Genomic DNA, 25,845 nt, shown 5'->3' on the forward strand with positions numbered 1-25,845 from the left:
ACTTCACAGTACACAATGCACTACTACAAAGTACACTACTTCACTGTATACACAGTACACAATGCACAACTACACTGTACACAGTACACTACTACTCAGTACACTACTACACAGTACACCACTTACGATACACTACTACACAGTACACAATGCACTACTACACTGTACACAGTACACTACTTCACAGTACACAGTACACAATGCACAACTACACTGTACACAGTACACTACTACACAGTACACCACTATACAGTACAAAGTACACTACTACAATGCAGTAAACAGTACACAATGCACAACTACACAGTTCACAGTACACTACTACACAATACACTACTGCACAGACTTACAAAGTACACTACACTACTCTAGTCAAGCTGAGCTTGTTCTCACCCAGAATTAGAGTTTTTACACCGGCATTGATGTCGTTTCCACCGATGCCCACCAGCGAAAATTTCATCTGGCGACCGACTTCGACTGCATAGTTACAATTTTCTATCCTCTTCATGTTGCCGCCCATTTGCTTGAAAGGCCGCTGGTTGACCTTTGACCAGTCCACGATACCTGGCTGGATCATATCCTCAAGCTAAACAAATAACAAAATCAAATTTATGTGGAAAAGAAGCGAAAGGGTGATATTTTTTGACATGCCCAAACAGAAACGGACAAGCCTAGAGTGCCATATACGTAGCTATAATCAGACACAGGATATTCATCAGTAAGAACCAGACGCCAAAACTACACAATGTTGGAAGAATCAAATTCTTGGATACATCGGATAAATCTAATACCTTCTATGAATTCAATTTACAAATTTAATTCAGCTTTTACTCAATTAGTTACTTATCAAAAGTAGTCTTTTTATGAGTAAATCAATTTATTTTGATTCATTTTACGTAAATATCAGGTAAAAAAGACATTTGCAATGGAAGAAGAGTGCAGTCATTATATGGAGACGATCGAGGAATAAAGTTAATTATTCTGATGGCATTCATGTATTTCTTACTTTGTCAATATCGATATTGTTTTGGTGGTATTGAAGACGATTTTCTAATGACGTACACTAGCTGCGTAAAATATACACTCTTAAAACATCCGGATCAAATTTGATTCATTCCGGATCAAATTTGATCCGGTTTCCGGATCCCAGGGGCACCGACCCCGTCCGGATGAAAATGATCCGGATTTCCGGATCAAAGAACATTGACCCCATTCCGGATCAAATTTGATCCGGCTTCCGGATCCCAGGGGCACCGATCCCGCCCGGATCAAAATGATCCGGATTTCCGGATCAAAAAAACAATGACCCCATTCCGGATAAATTTGATCCTGTTTCCGTTTCAAGGGTTCTTACGTTCTGGATATGTTATGAATAAGAAACAACATGCAAATCTGAAAATAACTTGGCCATGTCTTTATTCTTTTTAACAACTTCGTTAACAAACAACGTCAATTATTTCTACTTATAGAAAGAGGTTGATTTGGGTTACAATACTGATGAACAAAAGCGGAAATGGAAAAGTGGATGGAATGCGAGAGTTTTATCAAGGCAGCAAAAGTATACTATTTTTAGTTATATCCCTGCTATATATGTGACTCGTGACTTGTTGTGGCAATTTATGTGTAACTTTTTGCTTTCAAAATCTTTATTTTCTAACTAGAAGCATGTCTTATGCTTTAAAATCTCCACTAAAGATATATCCTACAATAGGTTCAAATGTTAGAATGTGCTTAAAAGAGATCATCTCCTGCTAACTTTAACCTTTGAAATCTACATATTGCAGGAAAATGAAAAATTCTGAAAAATGCTACTCCACCAGCCTCTCAACGAATGGTCTTACATTATTTACCAAATAATGATACTTTGATATATGTTGGTTTGTTACGAATAACTTACTATTATAGAATGACACAACTTTGATATTGTACAACTTAACAATAGGTAAGACTTTAAATTGCATGCACAAAACTTTGTTACACACAGCAGAAATGATAGAGATGTGATTTGTCATGGGAATAAGAAAATGTTTGTAAAAATAATTTCCTTACTATGTTTACCTCTGCAAAATTGTATTAAATATTAATTGCATCGAATGTTCTATGTATTAAAATAAATGAAAATACTTTGAAAACTTAAGTATTTTACTGAACCACCAACATGTTTGGAAATGGACAAGTGCTTGCATAATCACGTATGAATGCTTGATGATGTTTCTCTTGTTACTTTGAGTGGCATAAGCAGATTTGAGTTGGGGGAGATGGTGGGGGCAGGTTAAGTACCAATGCATCACTCACTCTTTATACTAGAAATAACACAATCCCTCTATTCACCTCTTTAAAATCTGAACAGCTCACACACAACAATGAGGAATTTGTGCAATTAAATTATGCAACCGGCTCACCCGAACTATTCCAGTGCAATTTGACCTGTCAATATTGAACATTAGTGGACAAACTGAACTCAAACTATGATAAATTTGTTATCTAAGATAATGTGATATCCATTAATACCATGACGGGTAAAAGAAAGGTGATGATTACTCAGTCTTCTGGTTCAAAAAGTTCTCAAAAAGTCCCAGGTAGTATCATTCTATTTCAAGTATCAAGCATTTTAAAACATATGTCAACTGTCTGCAGAAGTCATTGGCAAGGTAGCCCCCTTTTTTCAACTCTACTAAACACCTGCTCTGGTTGCTCTGGTTGCTCTCTTGGTCCTCATGCCAAAACGAAAGGCTGTGGCTGTTGAACTTTATCAAGGACAGATGGTACGTTTGTGCCAATCTATTGAAAAGATATATGAGAAATTACACATTTTTGTTTTCAAATTGCAACATTCTGACATACAAGGATACAACCATACATTGCCACAATTTTGAAATTTTGCAACCAGCTCCTCATCATCATCACCATCATCACCGACACCACCATCATCATCATCATCACCACCACCATCACCAACACCATGCATCATTATCATTGTGATTCTCAATCATTTCATAACCTTAAGTCATTCTCTCTGAGAAACATATATGAGTTTAAGAATGTGAGGCAACCTTCGTTAACTTAAAGTACTAAAAATAGTAGAGTCATAAAAGAAAGAGAAAAAGCAGATTTGCATGATTTTGAAGCTCAGTAAAATTGCAATCAACCTAACAGGTACCCAAGGAAAGGCTAGGAAAGGACCAGCAAAACACTCATACCATACTCTTATGGCCCAATTAACGTTGATATATAATGTGTAGCCTACGACATGGCATTATTCACTCTTCTTAAGTCTTACAGCAACAGTAAGCTTGTGGCACTTCAGTTCGGGTTCCTGTTCGCCAAGTGACTGAGCTAGAATAGCACATGTATTGAGTAAAACTCTTACCATGTCATCTGTTGTGTATTTTCTGAGAGAATATCTCCCACAGAACTCTTCTTATTGTCTCTGATATTAAAGGCTCTGTGATACTCCAGTCTCCAGACACGTTACCACCGCTGAAATAACACACTCCTCTGCATCATCTGTGAAGAACAATCATTGATATCGTTTTAAGCAACAAAAGTAACTAGATGCAAAAACTACATGAATGAATGAATGGATGGATGGATGGATGGATGGATGGATGTATTGATGGATGGATGGATGGATGGATGGATGGATGGATGGATAAATAAATAAATAAATAAATAAATAAATAAATAAATAAATAAATAAATAAATAAATAAATAAATAAATAAATAAATAAATAAATAAATAAATAAATAAATAAATAAATAAATAAATAAATAAATTTAATTTACCTGATGTCAATTCCAAATCTGTTGTGTCAACCAGCTTTGAAGGTTTATGAGGGTCGCAAACAGACTTCTTTGTCTTATTTTGGTCCTTTCTCCTCACATATTGCAGTCGGTTTTCCAGGTTGCCTGTTGCTTCATGGCGACCTGTGCCAGCACAAAACTAGACTTCCTGAAATTTAGCAAAGACAAATGATAGCAAAATATGATAGCAAAATGTTACTTCTCTAAAAATTTATTGTAGTAATACCTCCATGAAAGTTCATTTCTGCATTTTTTTTATATCTGCAGACCTCATGCAATTAAGAGCCTATTCTTATCACAAGCCATACTGTACAGCACCCACTTTTGCACACAGTATGGTATATGAACACAATTTGAAAAGACTTGTATTTGGCCAATTTTTCCTTACCATATTTTGCATTTTAAAACATATTGCCATAAATGAAGTTTACAGAACGTTTCAATACGGATCTCAGATCTTTATGATCTATTTCCATGAACAGTATAAGAATTCAGAGAAGTTTCTGCATACCATTTAGTGTGTTATTTTGCCCCTCTTTTTGCCATTACTAGGCAAGACCATAAGCAACTTTATGCTAAGGTGCATCAGTATAACTAGCATTAACATAAAGCGGCATACCTGCTCGGTATAACCGGGTATACCTGAAATATTCGCGGAACCGCTACTTCAAGCGTCGACTGTACTATTACACAATACCATGAACCTATGGACAGCCTACAAATTTATTTGCGATTTAATGATGACTTTACCATCTGTTTTTTTTCTTTTGCAGAAACTTATTTAAATATTGATTAAAAAAAAAAAAGTACGAAAAATCGGTGTTGTTTTCATTTCAACGCAAAAGTACAGTTCAGTACACTCCACTACTGGGCCCAGTCCAACCACAACACTACAGTAGCATATAGGCCTATGCCTTATTTGTAAATGATCACCTTATATAGAACATACTGTACAGGGAAAGACTGATTCCCACTGTAGGCAAGTCTTACATTACCTAAATCTAAATTACCAGGAACCCTTATTAGGCCTTGCCTGCCTTACTTATGTCATTCAATTTATTTGGTTATCGAAAAATGACAATCCACGTTGTGGTGAAGTAGCAACTGAACATTAGAACCCACTATACAGTAATACTGTTTGCCCTGTAGCACCATAGAGGCTTCACAATAGTACTGCATACTGTTGTGTGTAGGCATGTACAGTACTGTAGTATACTGTACAGTACAGTCAATCAAAAACCACCACACGCTACACACTATAGTGCACACTGTATAACGCTAGGCCAGAGTAAACCCGTCACGGAGTGAGCATAGCTTCTTCAAATCACTAAATTGATTGCGTATGATTAACACAACAAACGAAATGGAAAGTGCCTAATAACTCACCTTTGAAATTCTTGACGTACTTCTCCAATCCCCATTGAAGTAATTTTGCTTCTACGAGATCCATAAGAGCATTTCGTGAGTGCAAAGTTTGGAAAAGATGGCTACGATAGCGTACGTTCGAGAGCTGCAAGCACAATCAAAGCTTATGTCACATGATGTACATCAGCCAATAGCATCAAGCGCTACGTTCTGATCAGGAACGGTACAAAGGAATGATACCATGCCTAATGAAATTGAATCGGGAATGGTTGAATTTTATCCGGGAATGGATTAAACTTATCCTGAAAAGGATGAAACTATTTTTATCAGGAATCCGGGTCACAAAAGTGACCCGGAAAAATTAAGAGTGTAAGCAAATGACATGCATAAAAAAAATAATTCAGGAATTTCAGCAACAAAATACGATAGCCTCTTTTTCTTTTATACCTGGAGCAAGATGAGGCCATCGTTGAGGTCATTGTATAGGTAATGTACACGGGGAGTTGCGCCCAAACTGTTCATCCAATTACGGAAAGCTGAAAATGTCGAGAGAAAAAAACATGCCAAGAGTGAAAAATGACACTAAATCACACCTCTTTTATCTTGTATTCAAGCAGCTGTATTTTCTGTTAGGTTTGAACTTTTGCATGAATCTGAATACATCTATACCGTAACATTTAGGGACATTTCGGGAAATATGTCAGTTCTTTGATTGTTTTGAATCAAGACGTTTCATAGTATATAAATAAATATATATATATATATATATATATATATATATATATATATATATACATATACTAATACATATACATATATATATATATATCAGGGATGAGACTGAGCCGGGGAAAAAAAATCTGAAATTTATCGATCGCCGTCCTGGGGGAGGGGTTTAAGGAAAGGGGGTGTCCCCCTCCCCTTTAGAATTTTTTTGTCAGGTAAGGAGGGCTTAAATGCAAAATGGTGGACTCTAGATGGAATCTATCACATCACGTAACTCGCCAAAAAAGTGTGGAATTTCTGCTTGTATAATTTATCCATTAGCTTTTTTTAACCAAAAAAAGGCTTTTTTGCTTGCTTTGTGCTACTTGATTCCACCACTGGTCAAATTCGGTGTTCCTTTCCTTCACAGTCCAGCATGTTCGGCAAAAAAAATAAAATTCAAAAAAAATTCAAAAAAATTAAATAAAAAAAATTAAATAATAAAAAATAATAAAAAACGCGAATTACTAGAAAAAACGTGAAAATGAAAACAATAAAAATCGGAAATCCGTGTTTCCGCGCAAGAGTCTCATGCCTGATATATATATATATATATATATATATATATATAAATATACATTCTACATCATCCTTGCAAAATCTGATCAAAGTATAAGTAAACATCTATACTGTAAAATTTGGGGATATTTAGGGAAATTTAGGGACAATTTAATGCCTTGACTGTTTGGACCAGAGAACGTTACCAGTATATATATATATATATATATATATAACTGCTACATCAACAGAGACTTACTCTTTTCTTCTCTGGTTTCCTCAATATATTCAATTTCTTCTTCCATTGGTTCCAGAGCTGGGTAGTGATTGAAGAGGTTAGCCACGAAAGCCATATTAAGCTTACTGTTCCCCTTGACAATGTCCTGTAAACAACATCACAAACATTAAATACTACACCCAGGTTAGAGGATCACTGTTTGGCAGTGCTTGATATACCATAGTCCAACAAACTAAAAGATAATGTACAGTAAAAGTGTTTATTAATAGTGATGTGTCCACAGCTATTCAGCGATCTCAAAAATATTTCCCATTCAAAGTTTGTGTCCCATAGCCAGATGCCAACAAAACAAGACTGTGTCCTAACCTTTACTTAAAGACTGTTTGTTTCTAAATTATTATTCACATACAAGCACATGTTGATGATCCTGTTAAGTGTGAAACTGCATAACCTACAGTGTGCTGCGTTACCTACTGCAAGCTGCCTTATTTACAGCTTGCTGCATTACCTACAGCGTGCTGCATTACCTAAGGCATGCTACGTTACCTACAGTAAACTATGTTACCTACAGCGTTACCTACAGCGTTACCAAGTTTGCTGCATTACCTACAGCGTTACCTACAGTATGCTGTGTTACCTACAGCTTGCTGCATCACCTACAGCGTGCTGAGTTACCTAAAGCATACTACGCTGCCTACAGTATGCTATGTTAACTACAACGTTACCTACAGCGTTACCTACAGCATGCTGCGTTACCTACAGCGTACTGCGTTACCTACAGCGTGCTGCATTACCTAAAGTGCTGCGTTACCTACAGTATGCTATGTTACCTACAGCGTTACCTACAGCGTGCTGGGTTACCTACAGCGTTCTGCGTTACCTACAGTTTGTTACCTTACTTACAGTATGATACTTTTACCTATAGTATGCTATGTTACCTATAGTAAGTCAAGGTCGATTTTAACTCTTTCTATGATCCATTTCATTATTTTTCGTCGAGGGGGGAGGTGAGGAGGGTTCAAAGAGTGGTGAACCCCAATCATACATTTTCAACAAAAAATGATTTTAATGCAATTAACTCTTTAAACTTGCTGGTGTAAGTCATATGATATAAGAAGGAGAAGTGTGCAAATGAAGAATTTATTTTTCTCAATTTTCTAGACTAAGCATCAAATTCAAGAACTTTCAAGATCTACAGAATAGGTTTCTTTCCATCACCCTCATTTTTTCCCAGACTTCTCATATTTTCCAGCGGGTGTGGGAGCCAAGTTTAAATAACATACAGATCACCTATGTATGTAACAGGAAGAACAGCAAGAATGATTTTAACCTACATTGGGAGTAACGAATGCACGACAACCGATGACATCTGCATTCCTAAGGACACTTTCGGCTCGTTGTGTGTGGTCCTGTGAGTGGAAAAAAATCATGATAGAATGATGAGTAAATTTTTGTTTTAACATATATAAAGATCTTTACCCTCTTATAGATTACTGTCCTGTATCTGTAAAGTCAGCAAAAGTTGAGACTTGCGGCTTGACTCTGCTTCATGTTTCCCCACCCAAAGCAACCAACAAGACAGTGTCAACCCGGAATATATTCGGTGACACCCAATGGCATTAAAAAAAAATTGGAACATAATCTGGCAAATTGAAGAAAAGTTCTGTCAAAAGTTTACAAAATTGTATATAATGTTAATAGTAGTAGTTCATATTGTTGCTCCCTTTGTTTCTCTTTTCTTTTCTTTTTTTTGGGGGGGAGGGGGGGTACCTCAAAGCCCTATGACTTTAACAGAGAAATATAGCTATTATTTTGATACATTATATCTTATTAATTAAATAATAAAGAATTGATTACTATAATTCAATAAAATTATTTACATTTTTAACCACTCCAAAAAACATGTGTATATCCTGATAGTAAATGTATAAAGAGTACTGTTCCAGTGTTACATCATATTTTTATGAATTTGCCGAGCAGTAGAAAAAACTTATGAAACGGAATTTAAGTAAAAAGCCTCTCAAACTTTTGTTTTCATACTTGTGTAGTGAGTCGGTTCTTGTACTTCTACTTCCCAAGTAAAGATTTGTACTAGGACTAGGTGCATTAGGAAATCCAGTATACATATCATATACTAGTGTAGGATTTAGAAAGTACTTGTACTCACGCTTTGAGCCTCTACTTACTCATATTCAGTGAAAATCTACTCGTAAAACAAGTCTGCTAGCAAGATCGTTTCTTTATTAAGGGGCTAAACCACAAGAAGATGATAATAATAAGCCTATTGAGTGCCATGTAGCCCTTCCCGCCCCCTTTCGCCCCCCCCCCCCCCGTTTAATAGATTAGAGATACTTACTGGTCCTAGCGATATGTAGCCCAGAGGGTTATCCTGGGGTGCAATCTGGTGAAGGAGGATGGAGTACACCTCAGAATCCTTGATGTCTCCGGAGAAATTTTTAATTCTTCGCATCGAGCCTGATGGTGGAAACAGAACGGTGCAAAACTATTATTCAAATGAAAATGTAGACGTAAATAATGTACACTTTCATGGCTCTACGAGTCATGTCTCTATATGGATTCAAAAATCTTTTGAACGTTCGAGCAAATTTGTCCTGCAACAAAGATAACGATCAGCATTCTGCAAAGAGTCGCATTGAGATTTGAAACACTTAGCAGAGATGGACATTACAGATTTGTGTTTTAAGTTCAGGACCAGATTTTTAAAGCCTAAGCTAGCTTAATAATGTTGGGTAATTTTTTTTTTTCTCAAAGCTGTCTCAAATTTACAAAGCCAGGAAATCAGTGACCTTATCACATTTTCAAAATCTTTTCCATTCCTAATTTTGAACTCAGTAGTTATACTGCAGGAATGAAACCGGTCTGCTAAAAAGTTTGTAGGCTTGATAAACATAACCAAATATTTTGTTAATAATTCAGTGGTCTAAACAATATGAATCGTAGATATCTTTCAGTATTTTTGCCATAATGGAAATAAGGATATTGAGAAAGATGTCAAATCTAACATCCTTAATTATCATGACCTACTGTAATAGTGACACTGGTTCATAAAATGTTTAAAAACTGTTTACATACTCATGACATAAATTGCCCCCTTACAGAAATTGTGCAGCCTGGCATTTAATGATAATCACTTGAGTCAACAAACCAGTGTCACTGATTTCCTGCCCATGACTTGAGTCTTATCTGTGTAAGAAGATTATCTTTCTTTGGAACAGTAACATCATATTTAAGCACTCAGGCAAAGAAGCCAACTCTGAAGTATAATAAACAGTGGTCTTTCCTGGCCATGCTGTTTGTGTACAGAAGAGATTATAAGCATCCAGGCACTTCCACAGCATGCTCCTAAACCAGCTGTAGTATTTATATTAAAATTTAATATGACAAAAACATAATATTACAAAAATCGAAATACTGTAGGGATATCGCAGACATGTTGAATCTAACATCAGTGGTATCTCCCTAAACCGCAGGTTACAGTGAGTTTTCGGTATTTTTGCAGACATGAAAATACGGATATTGCCAGAATGTCAAATCTCAAATCATTATCATGACCTTATAGGCCTTAAATGGTTTAAATGTCCACTAGTGTTCACATACTCCAAAACCGGCAGTACTAGTACTAATATTAAACTTGTGACTTCCATAACATAACAAATTTAAAATTTAAAAATTTAAAAAATTTAAAACTTTCAAAAATTTCAAATTTCAAAAATTTCAAAATTTAAACATTTCAAAATTTAAACATTTCAAAAGTTAAACATTTCAAAATTTAAACATTTCAAAATTTAAACATTTAAACATTTAATACTTTTAAAATTTTTAAATTTTTAAATTTTTAAATTTTAAAGTTGAATACTTTGAGATACTGTAGCAATCCAAACTACACAGATGGTTCATGAGACTTCCTGTCTGAGTTTAAATCAGCAAACGATAGAAAATGAAAATGACCTATAGATGTATGTCAGCTGTTTCCTTTCCTTATGCTTCCTTAAATATTAGCTTTCAATTAGCAGTTTTCTCCCCAAACTTTCATGCTCTCATTTCGTTTTCATTATTCAGCTTGTCAATTTGGGAGTTTATGCAAATATTTAAGAATGGGAGCTCTTATTACAATTTCAAAGTTCTGAACAAATTTAATTGGCTTTTTTTCGAAAGTGTGGGCTCTTTCACTTTCCTTGATCCTTAGCATTAATGCCATGTCAGTATATTTCAGGGAAAAAAACCTAATACCTCCTCAATTTGGCAACCTTTGAATACACTGGGGTCAACTTCAAGTTGATGTTATCATACACTGCTGACTACAAAGAAAGTCCTTCAATTATATTACGATTCTGTTGTACGGTTTGTAAATTTTGTAAATTTTCAGCTTAAACTCAAGCAGTATTATTTTCTCTTTTCTTTGTTTTTTTTTCTTCTTTTTTTCCCCAAACATTTCCCTACCTCAATTGACTTCTGTCCTAGATGTTATCATCTCCATGGATAGACACTTAAAAGCCTTGACCCTTGACCTGTGACCACCATGCTATAATATCGTGCATATCTTGAACTATTCTCAATGAAACTAAAGAGTACATTAAATATATACAATTCAATTGGATTAATGTCCTGATATAAACAGAGTCAACGATTTACGAACCATAATATTTACAGAACGACATTATTAGGAGGACTTTCATTATAAATAAGCCCTTTGGACACTATGCTATAATATGGTACATGTTTTGACCTATCCATAACGAAAGTCAAGAATATTTTGAATTGATTTCAAATGGAGATACAGTTTGTTCCTTTAGCCTCTATGATTTAGGAACAACTCTAAAGGACGACCGTATTACAGGGATGAGACTGAGCCCGGGAAAAAAAATCTAAAATTTATCGATCCCCGTCCTGGGGGAGGGGTTTAAGAGGAGGGGGTGTCCCCCTCCCCTTTAGAATTTTTTTGTCAGGTAAGGAGGGCTTAAATGCAAAATGGTGGACTCTAGATGGAATCTATCACATCACGTAACTCGCCAAAAAAGTGCAGAATTTCTGCTAGTATAATTTATCCATTAGCTTTTTTGAACCAAAAAAAGGCTTTTTTGCTTGCTTTGTGCTACTTGATTCCACCACTGGTCAAATTCGGTGTTCCTTCCCTTCACAGTCCAGCATGTTCGGCAAAAAAACAAAAACAAAAAATTAAATATAAAAAAATTAAATGAAAAAAATAATAAAAACACGAATTACGAGAAAAAACGCGAAAATGAAAAGAAAATAATCGGAAATCCGCGTTTCCGCGGAAGAGTCTCATGCCTGGTATTAGGAGAACTGTGATAATAAATAAACCCTTCGCAAACAAGGCTATACTACAGTGCATGTTTTAACCAGATCCATAACGAAAGTAAATAATAATTTAATTTCTTTTCAAATGGAGATACAGTATGTTCCTATAACCTCAATAATCTAGGAACAAATCTAAAGGAAGACCATATTAGATGAACTGTGATAATAAATTGAAACCCTTCAGCCCCTATTCTATCATACGGTATATGTTTTGACCTATCCATAATGAAATTGAGGAATATATATTAAATGTATTTCAAATGGTCATACAGTATAATTATCCCTATGACCTCAATTATTTAGGATGACCATATAAGGATAACCATAACAGTAAAGATATTATACATATAAGTGGTTTCCTGGTTGATCTGGAAACAATGACTCCAGAATAATAAACAAGGTTTCTTTTATTTCCTGTATGAGTCATTAAAAAAGCTCCCAGGGGAGTGTGATATCAATCATACTCACATTAGATAGCCAGACTGATAAAACATTTGAAAACATAGAGTAGACTAACAGTCTCATAGAGTGCAAGAGAGTAAATATTAATTGGCAATCTCTTCACTCAGATAGACCAATTCATTCTGAACCTCTTTCAAAGTCTCTAACAGTTCACACCATATCATTTGAGGAGAAGAAGTCCCAACATGTACGTATAAAAAACACTTTTAATGGATTGTTTACTTTGTAATTGTTCAATGTAGCATCACTTGATCTGCTGGAAAGGAAGTGAACAGCAAAATCAAATAAAATGAGAAATGAATTAGGGATGCACCGGATCCAACTTTTTGGATCCGGCCGGAACCGGATTTTGCCGGATAGTACATGAAATCCGGCCGGATAAAATCCGGCCGGATAAAATCCGGCCGGAACCAGAATTTTTCATTACACAAAAGAAAATCATTAATAAGAAGTAGAAGTATGAAACAAGGAGAAAATCTTAGGTCAGACCATTGAGAAAATTAAATTAAACATGTTAAACCTAATTTTTCCTTACTTTGAATGTTTTTATTAAGTTTTGGAAATAGTTTACATTGATTTAAGTTAATACCAACACCTTTTTAAGGAATAAGTTATGCCAGATATTGAAAAAGATCCGGCCAGATTTTGAAAAAAAACCGGCCGGATTTTGAAAAATATCCGGCCGGAACCGGAACCGGATAATTGCTCACTATCCGGCCGGATAGTCCGGCCGGACCGGATATCCGGTGCATCCCTAAAATGAATTCTGTAATCTGAGACCAGGTTTCAAGGCTATCCAATAAAAAATATGGGTTGGTTTAGTTGATTGTATTTTTGTTTTTAAGCCAAGCAGTGAGTTGAACCACTATTCTTTACTTCAATCGACTGCTGATTTTATAAATTTTGAGGAAACTGCAAAGTACAGCTATTTGTGTTTTAATAAACTGAAGAGTGGATGTCTTTATATCACAGTCAAAAAGCTCTCTTTTCAGACTAGCAGATCTAACTGTCTTACCCCAAGTGGTTAGTTTCTCATAGAAAGGGAAAAGTGAATCACTTATCTGTGCGTTAACTCGATTGAGTTTTCTAAATTGTGAGGAAACTGCAAAGCTTTTTGTATCCAGTGAATTGTGGATGAGTTTATTTCTTCCGATTAACAACGTCTTACCGTCTTGCTCCAAGTGGTAATTAACCCATCGGATGAGGAGGTCCTCAGGAGACAGCGCCCTCAGGTCTTCAATTGTCTCACCGTCCCTGAGAAGACGGACCAGTCCTGGCACCTCTGCCAAGTCAATCTTCGCAAATAGGCCAATCTGGGAGAGAGAGAGAGGATAGATATTAATTGAGAGCTTCACCGATCCATAGACCACTGAATAAATTCATCAAATGTTTACCTCAAAAGGCTATCATGTACTGAGTTGGGTTGTAGCCGGGGCCTGTAATAATTATGACCCATCTGGCTCCTTATTTGCAAGTTTAATAAAATGGACACAAAAAAAATTGGGCCCACAAAGTTAAGGATTTCCTTTGTTTTGCCTCATCAGCCAAACCTCATGCACAATTTGATCATTTCTGTTGCATAAGAGATTCTGTTTTTGGTCAGAGGTGTCATGTGTCACTAGGTTACTGAGTGTAGCTACAAGTAATGTTACTGAGAGTAGCTACAAGTAATGTTACTGAGAGTAGCCACCAGTAACGTTACTGAGAGTAGCCACCAGGAACGTTACTGAGAGTATCCACCAGGATTGTTACTGAGCGTAGCTACCAGTAACGTTACTGAGAGTAGCTGCTAGTAACGTTACTGAGAGTAGCTATTAGTAACGTTACTGAGAGTAGCCACCAGGAACATTACTGAGAGTAGCCACCAGGAACGTTACTGAGAGTAGCCACCAGGATTGTTACTGAGCGTAGCTACCAGTAACGTTACTGAGAGTAGCCACCAGGAACGTTTCTGAGAGTAGCCACCAGGAACGTTACTGAGAGTAGCCACCAGGATTGTTACTGAGCGTAGCTACCAGTAACGTTACTGAGAGTAGCTACTAGTAACGTTACTGAGAGTAGCTACCAGTAACGTTACTGAGAGTAGCTATTAGTAACGTTACTGAGAGTAGCCACCAGGAACATTACTGAGAGTAGCCACCAGGAACGTTACTGTGAGTAGCCACCAGGATTGTTACTGAGCGTAGCTACCAGTAACGTTACTGAGAGTAGCTACTAGTAACGTTACTGAGAGTAGCTACCAGTAACGTTACTGAGAGAAGCCACTAGTAACAATACTGAGAGAAGCCACTAGTAACAATACTGAGAGTAGCCACTAGTAACGTTACTGAGAGTAGCTACTAGTAACGTTACTGAGAGTAGCCACCAGGAACCTTACTGAGAGTAGCCACCAGGAACGTTACTGAGAGTAGCCACCAGGAACGTTACTGAGAGTAGCTACTAGTAACGTTACTGAGAGTAGCCACCAGTAACGTTACTGAGAGTAGCCACCAGTAACGTTACTGAGAGTAGATACTGGTAATGTTGCTGAGAGTAGTTACTATCACTTACCCTGATAACTTGCCAGAGTAAGCCAAGAATGAGATGTTCTTTCCCCTTTGTGATGTCTTCTGCACCGATGTTTACGATACAACAGCCAATTGATTTTGCAGAGTTGAGTGCGAGGATGCAGTTTTCGTGCTTGGTGTAGAGACTCAGTTTGGTTAGGTTGATCGTTCGTCTGTCGATGGTATTTGGCACTGCTGCGTTTATCATTTTACTGGAAAAAGAGTGAACAAATTAGGAGATCTATCATGTTTAATTATTGCAGAATATCCGACTGACAAAACACAAAAACAATTTACAGAAGGGACGGCGGTATTCTCTAGCGAGCACTTCCGACATTCTCGACAAATTTAACCAATCACGGGAAAGTCTTATTGACCTAAATAGGCACTTGCCTTTTACAGAAAGCAGACGATGTGTGTGTGTGTGTATCAGTCGTTCGGAGTACAGGGGTCGGTTGACAGACTGTGAGGCCTTTACTCTCATTGACAAGTACATGTTAGGAAACGATGGTGAAGTGGTCATGGTCAGTAGTGTAGCCTTTGTCGTATATATATAAAATGGGCAATCCTAGCCAAAAATACACATGATTTCAGGCACTGACTGTACAAGTTTACGTTACAAACCGCAGTTGCCTGGACTGGTGCACTCATCTCCATGGAATTATACTTTATACTCTGGATATTTTGAAAATCTACCCTGTCCTCATTCTTTTGCATATTCATACCAAAAGGACTCGCATATAGGCTAGTATTCATTCTTTTCATTCTTTTGCATATATTCATACCAAAATGACTCATGAATGTACTTGTATTCATTCTTTTGCATATTCACACCAAAAGGACTCATGGATGTACTTGTATTCATTCTTTTGCATATTCATACCAAAGGGACTCATGAATGTACTTGTATTCATTCTTTTGCATATTCATACCAAAAGGAATTGCATATATATGTACTTGTATTCATTCTTTTGCATATTCATACCAAAATGACTCATGAATGTACTGTACTTGTATTCATTCTTTTGCATATTCATACCACAGGGACTCATGGATGTACTTGTCCTCATTCTTTTGCATATTCATACCAAAGGGACTCATGAATGTAAGTTTGTATTCATTCTTTTGCATATTCATACCAAAAGGACTCATGAATGTACCTGTATTCATTCTTTTGCATATTCCTACCAAAATGACTCATGAATGTACTTGTATTCATTCTTTTGCATAATCATACCAAAGTGACTCATGAATGTACTTGTATTCATTCTTTTGCATATTCATACCAAAATGACTCCTACATGTGCTTGTATATGGACATGGGTTTATGGATATGACACATATTATCTCAAGTTGCCATGTATCCTGTGCAAGATTTGATTTTCAGTGCAGGTGTTCTCCAGAGTTGTGAGTCACCATCCTGTCAGCACTCTGAATTCATCGAAATACATTTCCCTGGAGTTCTTTAGTAAGCAGTTTTTTTTTAGTATTAGACCGTACTGGAGTTAAAATAGTTTAATAGTTCAGTGCCGGGAATCCCAAGGGTAAGAATGTCAAAAATAAAGCTTGGTTGAATTCCATATGATGACATAGGAAGCACACTGGCATATATCATTATGAAATTTTCATCCAGAGAACAGGCAACCGAGAATGTTATTTTTGACACCTACTCCTAACCTGAGAGACAAGAGTGTGTGTTCCCATGGAGTGAGTATCTGGCCATTTCCTCAGACACTGAGGAAGGTAGGTCTGCAGCAGTGAAATGTCAATGCAAGTCATATCGAAATGTCAATGGAAAATAGAATAACAATTAAAAGCCAATATCCCAACTGACGAATGTAAACCATACATACAATATATAGCAAGATCCTCAACACCTCTGGACAGCTGAAACTTTGAAGATGTCAAGACCATACCGTTGGGGACATCTGGGTTTTGACCAGGGAACGAAGGCTAATGTGACACATACGTCAGCCACTGCAACGACGACTTCACCTTTCTCTCTCTCAGTTTAAGTGATAAGCAAACTTCACTTCACGTGTGTGTACAGTAATAATGTCATTCATAACATGCACAATGATTGTAACTTTGAAACTTAATACTTTAGCTATGCAGGTTTCAGCATGTGATGAGCACACATTCTAAGCTAATGCTTGTTTGACTCTGTTTCTCCAGTTTCTACTCAATATCTGGTTATTTCTAGCCAAAGCAACTGAAATCCCAACAAAGGAATATCGGGTTTGTCTAAATATTACACAAGCGACAAGCTTACCTGTCTCCTCACACAACATTAGCTCAGGGTGTACAGTGTTACAAAAGTTACCATTTCACTCTAGACATGAACTAGTAGAGTGAGTGAGTCTGCTGATGCTGTGCGGACAGGTGAGCTCGTGAGGAAGCAAATTAATTGATATTGTGTTTACTAATTAATGCAAACTTACCAGAGCAAAATACCATCCTTGACTACTTCAAAGATGGCATCGGAAGCAGAATCTATTGGCAACATCTTTTGGACATCTTCATCATCTCGGAGCCAGTTGTTAATGTAGTCTAAAGGCATAGAATGAAAACGTACAGTTGTCACGCAATTAGTTGGTAGTTGGTTTCTATGCAAGGCAGTTGCTTAGCAACCAAAATGTTAGAATTTCTTTGCACACTTCTTTTCAATAATGTTTTGCAACACTCTTAGGCTAAATCCAAGTTAATATACAATCATATTGTTCAGGTAAATATAATGCAGTAATATTGAGCAAAGTCGGTGAATCAAATTTCTCTTTTCATTGTAAAGTATTCCTAAAATATGTAGTGAGATTTTATAGTCAGGGACACAAAAATCTCTGTGCACTTTAATCTATATCACATTATATACGCTGCCATTGCGTACAAGCCGATGTGCCGTCAGGGGTCATCGTAACAAAAGTGTTGTTTGTTACCGTAGCGGCATTTCTAAAATGCAAGCTTTGAGGGCCGACTGAAGGGAAGCAAGCTTTCTCTGAGCAGACACAGACACAGTTTAGACTAGATGCGTCCTGTTACAAACCTAGTAACATTACTGCATTATACTGCGTTATACCTGAGTTTAAAACTTCACAGTACAATTATAGATCAGGATATCATGCCAACCACTACAGTGGTAGTTAGCATACAGTACTGACAGGAAACTCAATAAGCTTGTCCGACGGTAACCAAAACCTTGCGTTCCGGTCAAAGAGATAATCGGGTCATGTATATGAAACTCACTCTGTGTATTACTTTTCCTTTCTCCAGTTTCTAATCAATTTCTTCTTTTCATGGCTTCAAAGTTTCTGAAATTTACCATTCGGGCTACTTTAGTGAAGGCTCGCAAATCTATTGTAGTTGCCCGTGATTGCCCGACAAGATTATAATATCTATAGGTATTGAGCCAAAGAACTAGATATTAACCACAAAAACTTACTGGTTTGGCTATTTACAAATGAGGATCTATAATTTACTTGTCTCCTACACATACACACAGCTCCTATGGGAGTGCCTTCCAGTGGGAGAATGGGGGGAGGGGGTTGGGAAGGGGAGGGGAACAGTCCGTATCTACTGTAGGAGAGAGGAGAGAGAGGAGAGAGAGGAATGAAGTGCAGTTATTTACATGCATACCATAGCAGCTTAATAATATCAAAATAGTATACTAGACTCATGCTTCGATGCAAATTAACATACCAACAAACCCGACCTTCTCCGCATCTGAGTAACTGTGTGTGGTGCCTTCAGCTGATGTCGCTGAGGTGCCCCCTTTCTTGGCAATGCCTGATTTGGCTTTGACAGCGGCTTGGAAAGAGTACTGCACCTTGCCCGACCTAATCCCCTTCAACATCTGTGAGAGATTTATGAATGATAAAGAAAGTTAGCAGCCAAGAACAAATGAGAGTGCATATATACAGTACAGGTCTGTCTTCTAGAGCCCTAGGCTACCGAAACCTTTCTCTTAGCTGGCCGTACCCTCCATAATTACAGCCTCCCTGGTGATATTACAAGGATAGTTCTACCAGAGCAAATTTCATAATATGACAGGTTAAAGGGGAATAATATTTGTTCTTAGCATCCCACAGTTAAAATATTAATTATATAATTTACTTGCAAATCAATTAAACTGAACATTATTTGAAAATACAACATCACAGCTGTCCAGTTCCCAAGTGATTTATTTTGCGGTCTCAACCCATATTTTGTGATATTTAAGCTTTGTTTCAGAGCTCACGGAGATCAAATGTGCAGAGCAAGAGAGATTGTGTTCTATAACAGAGAAATATCTGATTGGTTTCCAACAACAATAGTTCAAGATTTGAGAGATCACATGATCTGTTTCACCCTTGACCTATTGCAACCAAATATAAACACTGTTTGTACTGTGATATTACAAGACTCTAATGTGTGTGTTTTATCTACACAATGGAATCATATACAGTATTGTATTTCAATAGCTTGACCTGGCTTGCATCACAGACCAGTAGTGTCCAATAGTAAGTGATTAAAAGACAATTTCCTCTTTCAGAGAAAGAGGTCAAAGGATTACTAATCAGAGGCTTAAAGGGATAACCTGTTGTCTGACAATGTGTGAATGTTTACAAGTAAAATATTATACACTGTAAGTTGAGAACCCTGATGATCTCAGATAAATATATACCTCAAGTGTTCCTAGCTCAAGATATGGTTCAATGAATGGAACTTATTTTTGGCAAGGCTATATTGCAAGAATCTTCCCTAGCACCATGGATCATAATATAAAATAGGGTATGTGGAATTAAAAGTGCAGATGTGGAGTGGGGAGACAGGTAAGAGAGGAGCAAAGTAAATAGCAAATGTTCTCTGTTGACAGATAAGAGTTTGATGCCAGCTTTACTTTGTTGTTTTTCTTTTCTTATAAAGCCAGCATAATTTCCAAAAGGAAGTTGTCTCTCTTGAAAGTGATGTAATCCTAAATGTGTTATCTTTTTAGAACAAGGTATCCCCTAGGGAGCTGGACAGTATTACCAACTTCCTGCCAATTTATAATGCAATAAAGAAGTTGTATAGATCCGCCAGTCTATCCAGACACTGTGTAAACTACTGCATACTGTAGCACTTACTGTGTACATGTAAACAGTATGTAGTCTCCAGCTGCAACATCCTATAGTAAAGTAATGTTAGAAAGTAAACACTATTGCATAGCCAGGGATCAAATTGATCTGATAATACTGAGCAATTTCAGTACATAAATATATAGCGCTGCTACATCGAGATCGTAGCGCTTTGACAACTTAGCCTTGGTCATTGAGTAACTTGTCACACCTACACACCAAAGTGTGCACAATTCAAACAATCTCTCCTGGGGCACCACAGTGCACCACAACCATGTGTGCCCCGAGGGACTTCCCATAGGGTGCAGCCACAAACCGCCGCACGCAACTATATTTACAAGTTACCTCGCATGTCCCCATTTATACACCTGGGAGTGGGTGAAGAGAGGCAATGGAGATAAAGTGCCTTGCCAAAGGACACAACACAATGATGATTGATCTGGCCAGGGCTCGAACCTGTAATCCTTAGATCACCAGTCCACTGCCTTAACCACTTGACCAGTTCAGTTGTATTGTACGTATCAGTGCAGTCAATGCAGTCAGTGTGTCAGTGCAGTTGTATTGTAAGTACCTCTCTCCTAGCAATTTTACCTCCCTCCATCAACCGTTTACTATTGATTATCTGAAACATATATTAGGCTCTTAGCAGCCACTTCTCCTCTACTCAGGTTAAAATGTCAAAGTCATAACATCAGTTGAAGTGCTTCCCTACAAGGTGTTTGTCAATACTCATAAAATGTAAGAAGCTCAGCTTAAATTAATGTAACTACGTAGCATATATATATCAGTTACATTGGAACAATCTTCCAAAGTTCAGAGTAAATACTGTATGTACGGCTCCAAGGCTATATATCCCAAACAGCGCAATCTGCGCTGGTTTTACATTCGTACATGTATGTATTAAAACATTTGCAGTACGTACTTAATAGGCTACAGTGACGCAACATTAAACATGTAAATTTTATTGTTTTCCTCAAATATGAGTATAAATAGTAAACATCCTTTTGCACAAGATCTGCACAATTTTCCTTTAAGACTTTTGTCGTAAATGTATCAAGCATTCCAGATATCAGACCACACACAAATATATAAACCCATTCCTCATTTTTAACATCCTAGCACTAACACTGGTCTGTAGTACATGTAGTGACCTTCCCAGAAAGTGGCAACTATGTTATAGCCTGGTAAAAATATGTCTACATCTAAAAATACCAAAGCTGCAAAATAAGGAAGTCAGTTCTCAATCCAGGATACCGTCCATTCCCAGGATCTGTTTTTGATTTCCTCATGGCTGTTAAATGGGTCGTAACCACTTCTGGCTTGCCAGCATTCTGAAAACCAAATTTCTGAGTACCCGTCTGAGAGGGGGAAATCCTTTTGGCACACTGGTAAACCAAGCTTGGAGCAATTGGGAACAAGGAACTGCAGGTCACATAAATTGAGAAGCAGTGCAAGAATATATATCTTGACTGGACTGAAATGTATTGATCCAAAGTATACCATCAACTACCATGGCATCCTATACCCTCTGTAGAACGAATCCTGTAACAGGTACCTTAGAATGCATGCTGCGTCACAAAGATTGTGGAGAAAATCCAGTGTGGAATTCTGCAGAGCTAATGCGTAGTGCAGCAATTACTGTACGTATTATTGCAGAGGTGATGTAAAACCTCACATATTTCTCTCTGTAAATGTTTTCATCGCTATCATGTGTACAAATGTGACGATATCCTTACCTATTACAACTTCCCCCAATTGTTATTCTAACTTCCCTTTTTGTAGTGGATGGAAAAATTGTTTTAAACACTACCCTATTTACGTGATGAAAGACAAGTTCTGTAGAGCTGCGATTTGCCAGTACTGTATATATTCTAAAGCAAAACGGTGCAGGCTAACACAAATTTAATTTAAAAGACTCATTCCTAAACATTCTTCCTTTCAATGGCAACCCCATGTAGTGATTTTCCCAGGTAAGCTGTGCAACCCATAATTAATTAATGTAAACTATTTAGTGGTTAATCATTAAACATGCACACTGACTGCTAATTAAAATGTAATTTTAATAATTGCATATTAACTTTCAAATGATTAACCAAGAACACACTCACTCATGTTTATCAAAACTTGGTCAAAACAAATCACTGTAGCATATCAGGTGGGAAATTTGCTCGCAGATTCCACTGGATAAATTTGTTTATCTTTCCAGTTTTCTTCCTTTTTTCTTCCTTTTTTTTTATTGTAAAATTTGACTAACAAGCTCATTATATACCCCAAACCATTGAAGGTCAATTACTCAAACTGTGGGAAAACTGTAGCTAATATGTATATACAGCAAAAGTTGAATTTACTTAAAACTTCAAAAGAGGGCCTGATGTATGATCCATCCATCCTAGCATGAACTTTTTCAGAGGTTAATTGAAACCAAAAATTGATTGTGAGGGACAGAATTCTGAAAGACAAATGGACAGACAATTAAAACCAATTAAAGAGGATTGTCTTAGCAAAAGCATTTTAGGGACGACTGGGGATTTTACGAGCGAGCGATAATCCTCTGAAACTTACAGATTTTCTTTCCTCGATTTTCAGAAATAAATGTCATCTCAATCTGGCCACGTACCACGGTACCTGACCAGGCTAAAGGAAATCAAACATGGCTGTAAAAAACGCTCACCTCTATAAACTCGTCAAACTCAATGGTGCCATTCTTGTCTCTGTCCACTTCAGCGATCATCTCTCGGAGTTTGTAACCAGGGATGGATTCACCGACCGATTTCATGACCTCCCCTAACTCTTTACTGCTGATGTGACCATTCTTATCCAAGTCAAACTGACAACAAATAGAAGAAAAATCATTTAAAGGAAATGATCAACAAATAATAAAAGATATAAATCTGAAAAAAATACTTGGAATATTTCAAATTGAAAAAAAATGCTATATGCAAAATATGATTGTATATTCTCCAAAGGTAGGTTCCTTTTTGCTTGGCTTTTTCTTTTTTTGTTTTGCCATTTCGGTCATTGTTTTGAAATTGATGATTTCATAACACTGCCGCAAATTTCCCTTTTTATTGGAATTTTGCTAAATATTTGGTAACGGCCTGAAGAGTTAAATAACAAGGAAGCAGCCAATTTAACTGTTACTGATTGCTGTAAACATCTGTGTAGAAGAAACGTACAAGAGAAATTTTGTAATATACATTGTGAATGATCAGGGAATCTTCCACACACTTAGTAAATATGGATCAATTTTTCAGTGAATGCCCTTTATTACAACCTAGAAAATCCTTCTTTCTTCCTGGTTGGGATAATTAATAAAACAAAGATATATTTATCATGTCTATATAATACAGACGCTCCAATCTAACTTAGCTGTGTAAAATATATACCGAAAATACCAAACACCAATGGTGTGGATGTTTACGAGTTACAAGCTTACCTGTCTCCCCACCACCTGAGCACTTTCATTCTGCTATGCCTAGAATGAACTGGTAACCTTTTTTAACACTATGTGCCCTCTATGACCAGCCCCTCCGGTCAATGCCCTCCCTTCTCATACTGCTATCCAAAGTGCCAGTAGTTTTTCATTGCGATTTTTTGTACGTAATTCGTTCGAAACTGTGACCAAAATTAGTGACATTTTAGCACAGCTACCCCATTGTCCCATATAGTGGAACTGAATCATCATGATCAGTTAGATAGACTCTTGAAACAGACTTGTAGAGACTTATATGACCATTTCAAAGAAGGAAAAAAAGTCATAACAACCCTCCCACATACTTCTGTCATCTATTCTTCATGACTTTACAACCTAAATGACCTAGAAAACTTGTCTATCTTGGGAGTTGAAGAAGAAGGTTATTTCCTGATACAGCAAAATTAACTCAGGACAGCAAAATTAACTCAGGACTGCAAACTTCCATCGGTTAGATCTATCTACATAGAGGAGCTTTTGTTCATTGGATTCTATTAAGGAGAGATTGCATCTGTGACCTCCAAGATTTCTTAGTTTTCTTCCTCAAAGGCAGGATGTTATAAATAGGAGTTAATCATTGACAGTAGCAGGGATCTGATTCTTATTTGATTGGATTTCCTCTCCATCAGATGTTCACATCCTCCACTTTATAAAGTAACGAGAAAAGAGTTTAACAAGAAAACCCAGGACATGTCTGAAAAACACATGTGCTAGTACTTATTGCATGCTATCAAAATACACTTATAAGCAATGTACTGTACTGTAGTATGCCACTTACTGTTAAGTACTAATATCTATATCTATACTTTACACAGGGGTCATCTTGTAAGTAGGACATTGTTTGACGTTTTAAGTACCTTCTTCTGTGATACTTAAAAATTTACAGAGTAACCGATATGTTTGTCTGTATTAAGGAATGAAATGATACACGCTTATGAATTTTTCTTTCTGTACTAACAGTAGGTGTGGGCACTACGTACTGTAACGCTTTCCGCTTCGGTGTGTATGGTGAAGTACCCAGTTGGCAATTGAGGAAGGGGGGTTGTAGAAAGAGACTCGAGGACACCGTTGAAAAGAAGTACACTAACAGTGCATTAAGAGTTTAAAAAGTATAATTAGGTAAACAATGTACCTGCCGTACATCTTTCGTAAAGCATGATAAACAAATAATATATACAGAAAGTAGAACAATAAAACCTAAACACAATAACAAGGGCGTCATACATGAATTAGCCCTAATATGTAAGCTGCCTAGCAGCGCAGCTAACTATAGGCGCTGCGTCGAAGACAACGCAGCGCAAGCACAACGCAGCTAATCTATAGGTACTGCGTCAAGGGCGACGCAGCGTAAGGACAACGCAGCGCAGCTAACGATGATATTCGTCAGCCCGCGAACCCTACGCAGCGACGACCTCGCGCAGGCACAAGCAGTTACGCAGCGCAGCTGCAGAGTGCATGCAGGCACAAGCAGTTACGCAGCGCAACTGCTGAGTGCATAACTTGACCCTCTGCACAAGCCAAAAATAATCTAAGTCCCTAAAACAACATCCAAATTCGGCATAGATTCTGCCTAGCAAATTACACTAAATATATCGCAACTTAATGTCTAATATCGCTCCTTGCACGACATTATAAATACCCCCGTAACTGTATAGAACCCTATACACGATTTAATTAACCAATTATGAAAAAGCCAGTGAGATTGACAAGCGCTATAGCCCAATGACAGCCGGTCAACGGTCTCTACAATACTATACGAATATGAACTAACCCCGCCCCACTGTCTATGCACCCCTAATAATTACCCGTATACTAAGAACAAAGGAGGCCTTGTCCACCGGACTGTTTACATAAAGCCCCGGCAGCAAGAACCAACTTCCGCAGCCAGCAATAAACTGATACTCAAGTTACACAAACTAGAGACCTCCTAGCTGAAACGTTACGTAAGAAACATTTTATAACGGTAAATAGAAAATACGTACACACGAGAAAATTAGGTTGTTTTCCCGTAACACTCTTCCCACCCAAGATACAAATGCGTCCTCGCATTTCTTACCATCTAAAACATGAACTAAATGTGTAACCTAAATCAAAATGGAATACCTCGTAAATCGAAACAACGGAATACCTATCAAGTGCATAACCCGCAAAGTAAACGTTCACGTATTCAAGAACAAACTTAACATTCAAATGTTACTTAACGAGGTAAACAAACATAAACAAAGTAAAATAGCATGTACATGAATAAAAATGAAAAGTATAAA

The 25,845-nt window shown here is 37.1% G+C and overlaps 1 protein-coding gene and 1 long non-coding RNA gene across 2 annotated transcripts in view; both read right to left on the reverse strand.

The window, feature by feature from the left end:
- Positions 1–25,845, reverse strand: part of LOC139982091 (fimbrin-like) — a 62,943-nt gene that overhangs the window by 8,354 nt on the left and 28,744 nt on the right. Inside the window, exons 2-11 of the mRNA XM_071994630.1 lie at positions 22,781–22,936; positions 18,713–18,866; positions 17,461–17,569; positions 15,024–15,231; positions 13,642–13,786; positions 9,028–9,146; positions 8,006–8,080; positions 6,693–6,816; positions 5,618–5,706; positions 394–586 (exon numbers count right to left, since the gene is read on the reverse strand). Coding sequence (XP_071850731.1) covers positions 394–586; positions 5,618–5,706; positions 6,693–6,816; positions 8,006–8,080; positions 9,028–9,146; positions 13,642–13,786; positions 15,024–15,231; positions 17,461–17,569; positions 18,713–18,866; positions 22,781–22,936 — 1,372 coding nt within the window. The remainder of the gene's footprint in view (positions 1–393; positions 587–5,617; positions 5,707–6,692; positions 6,817–8,005; positions 8,081–9,027; positions 9,147–13,641; positions 13,787–15,023; positions 15,232–17,460; positions 17,570–18,712; positions 18,867–22,780; positions 22,937–25,845) is intronic.
- Positions 1,400–5,532, reverse strand: LOC139982092 (uncharacterized). Its single transcript, XR_011797977.1, has 4 exons — positions 5,192–5,532; positions 3,788–3,953; positions 3,371–3,507; positions 1,400–2,781 (listed from the first exon to the last, which is right to left on the reverse strand). It is a non-coding gene; the product is annotated as an uncharacterized lncRNA (long non-coding RNA).

Source organism: Apostichopus japonicus, chromosome 16, assembly GCF_037975245.1.
Source record: "Apostichopus japonicus isolate 1M-3 chromosome 16, ASM3797524v1, whole genome shotgun sequence".
In the NCBI taxonomy this organism is placed as follows: domain Eukaryota; kingdom Metazoa; phylum Echinodermata; class Holothuroidea; order Aspidochirotida; family Stichopodidae; genus Apostichopus; species Apostichopus japonicus.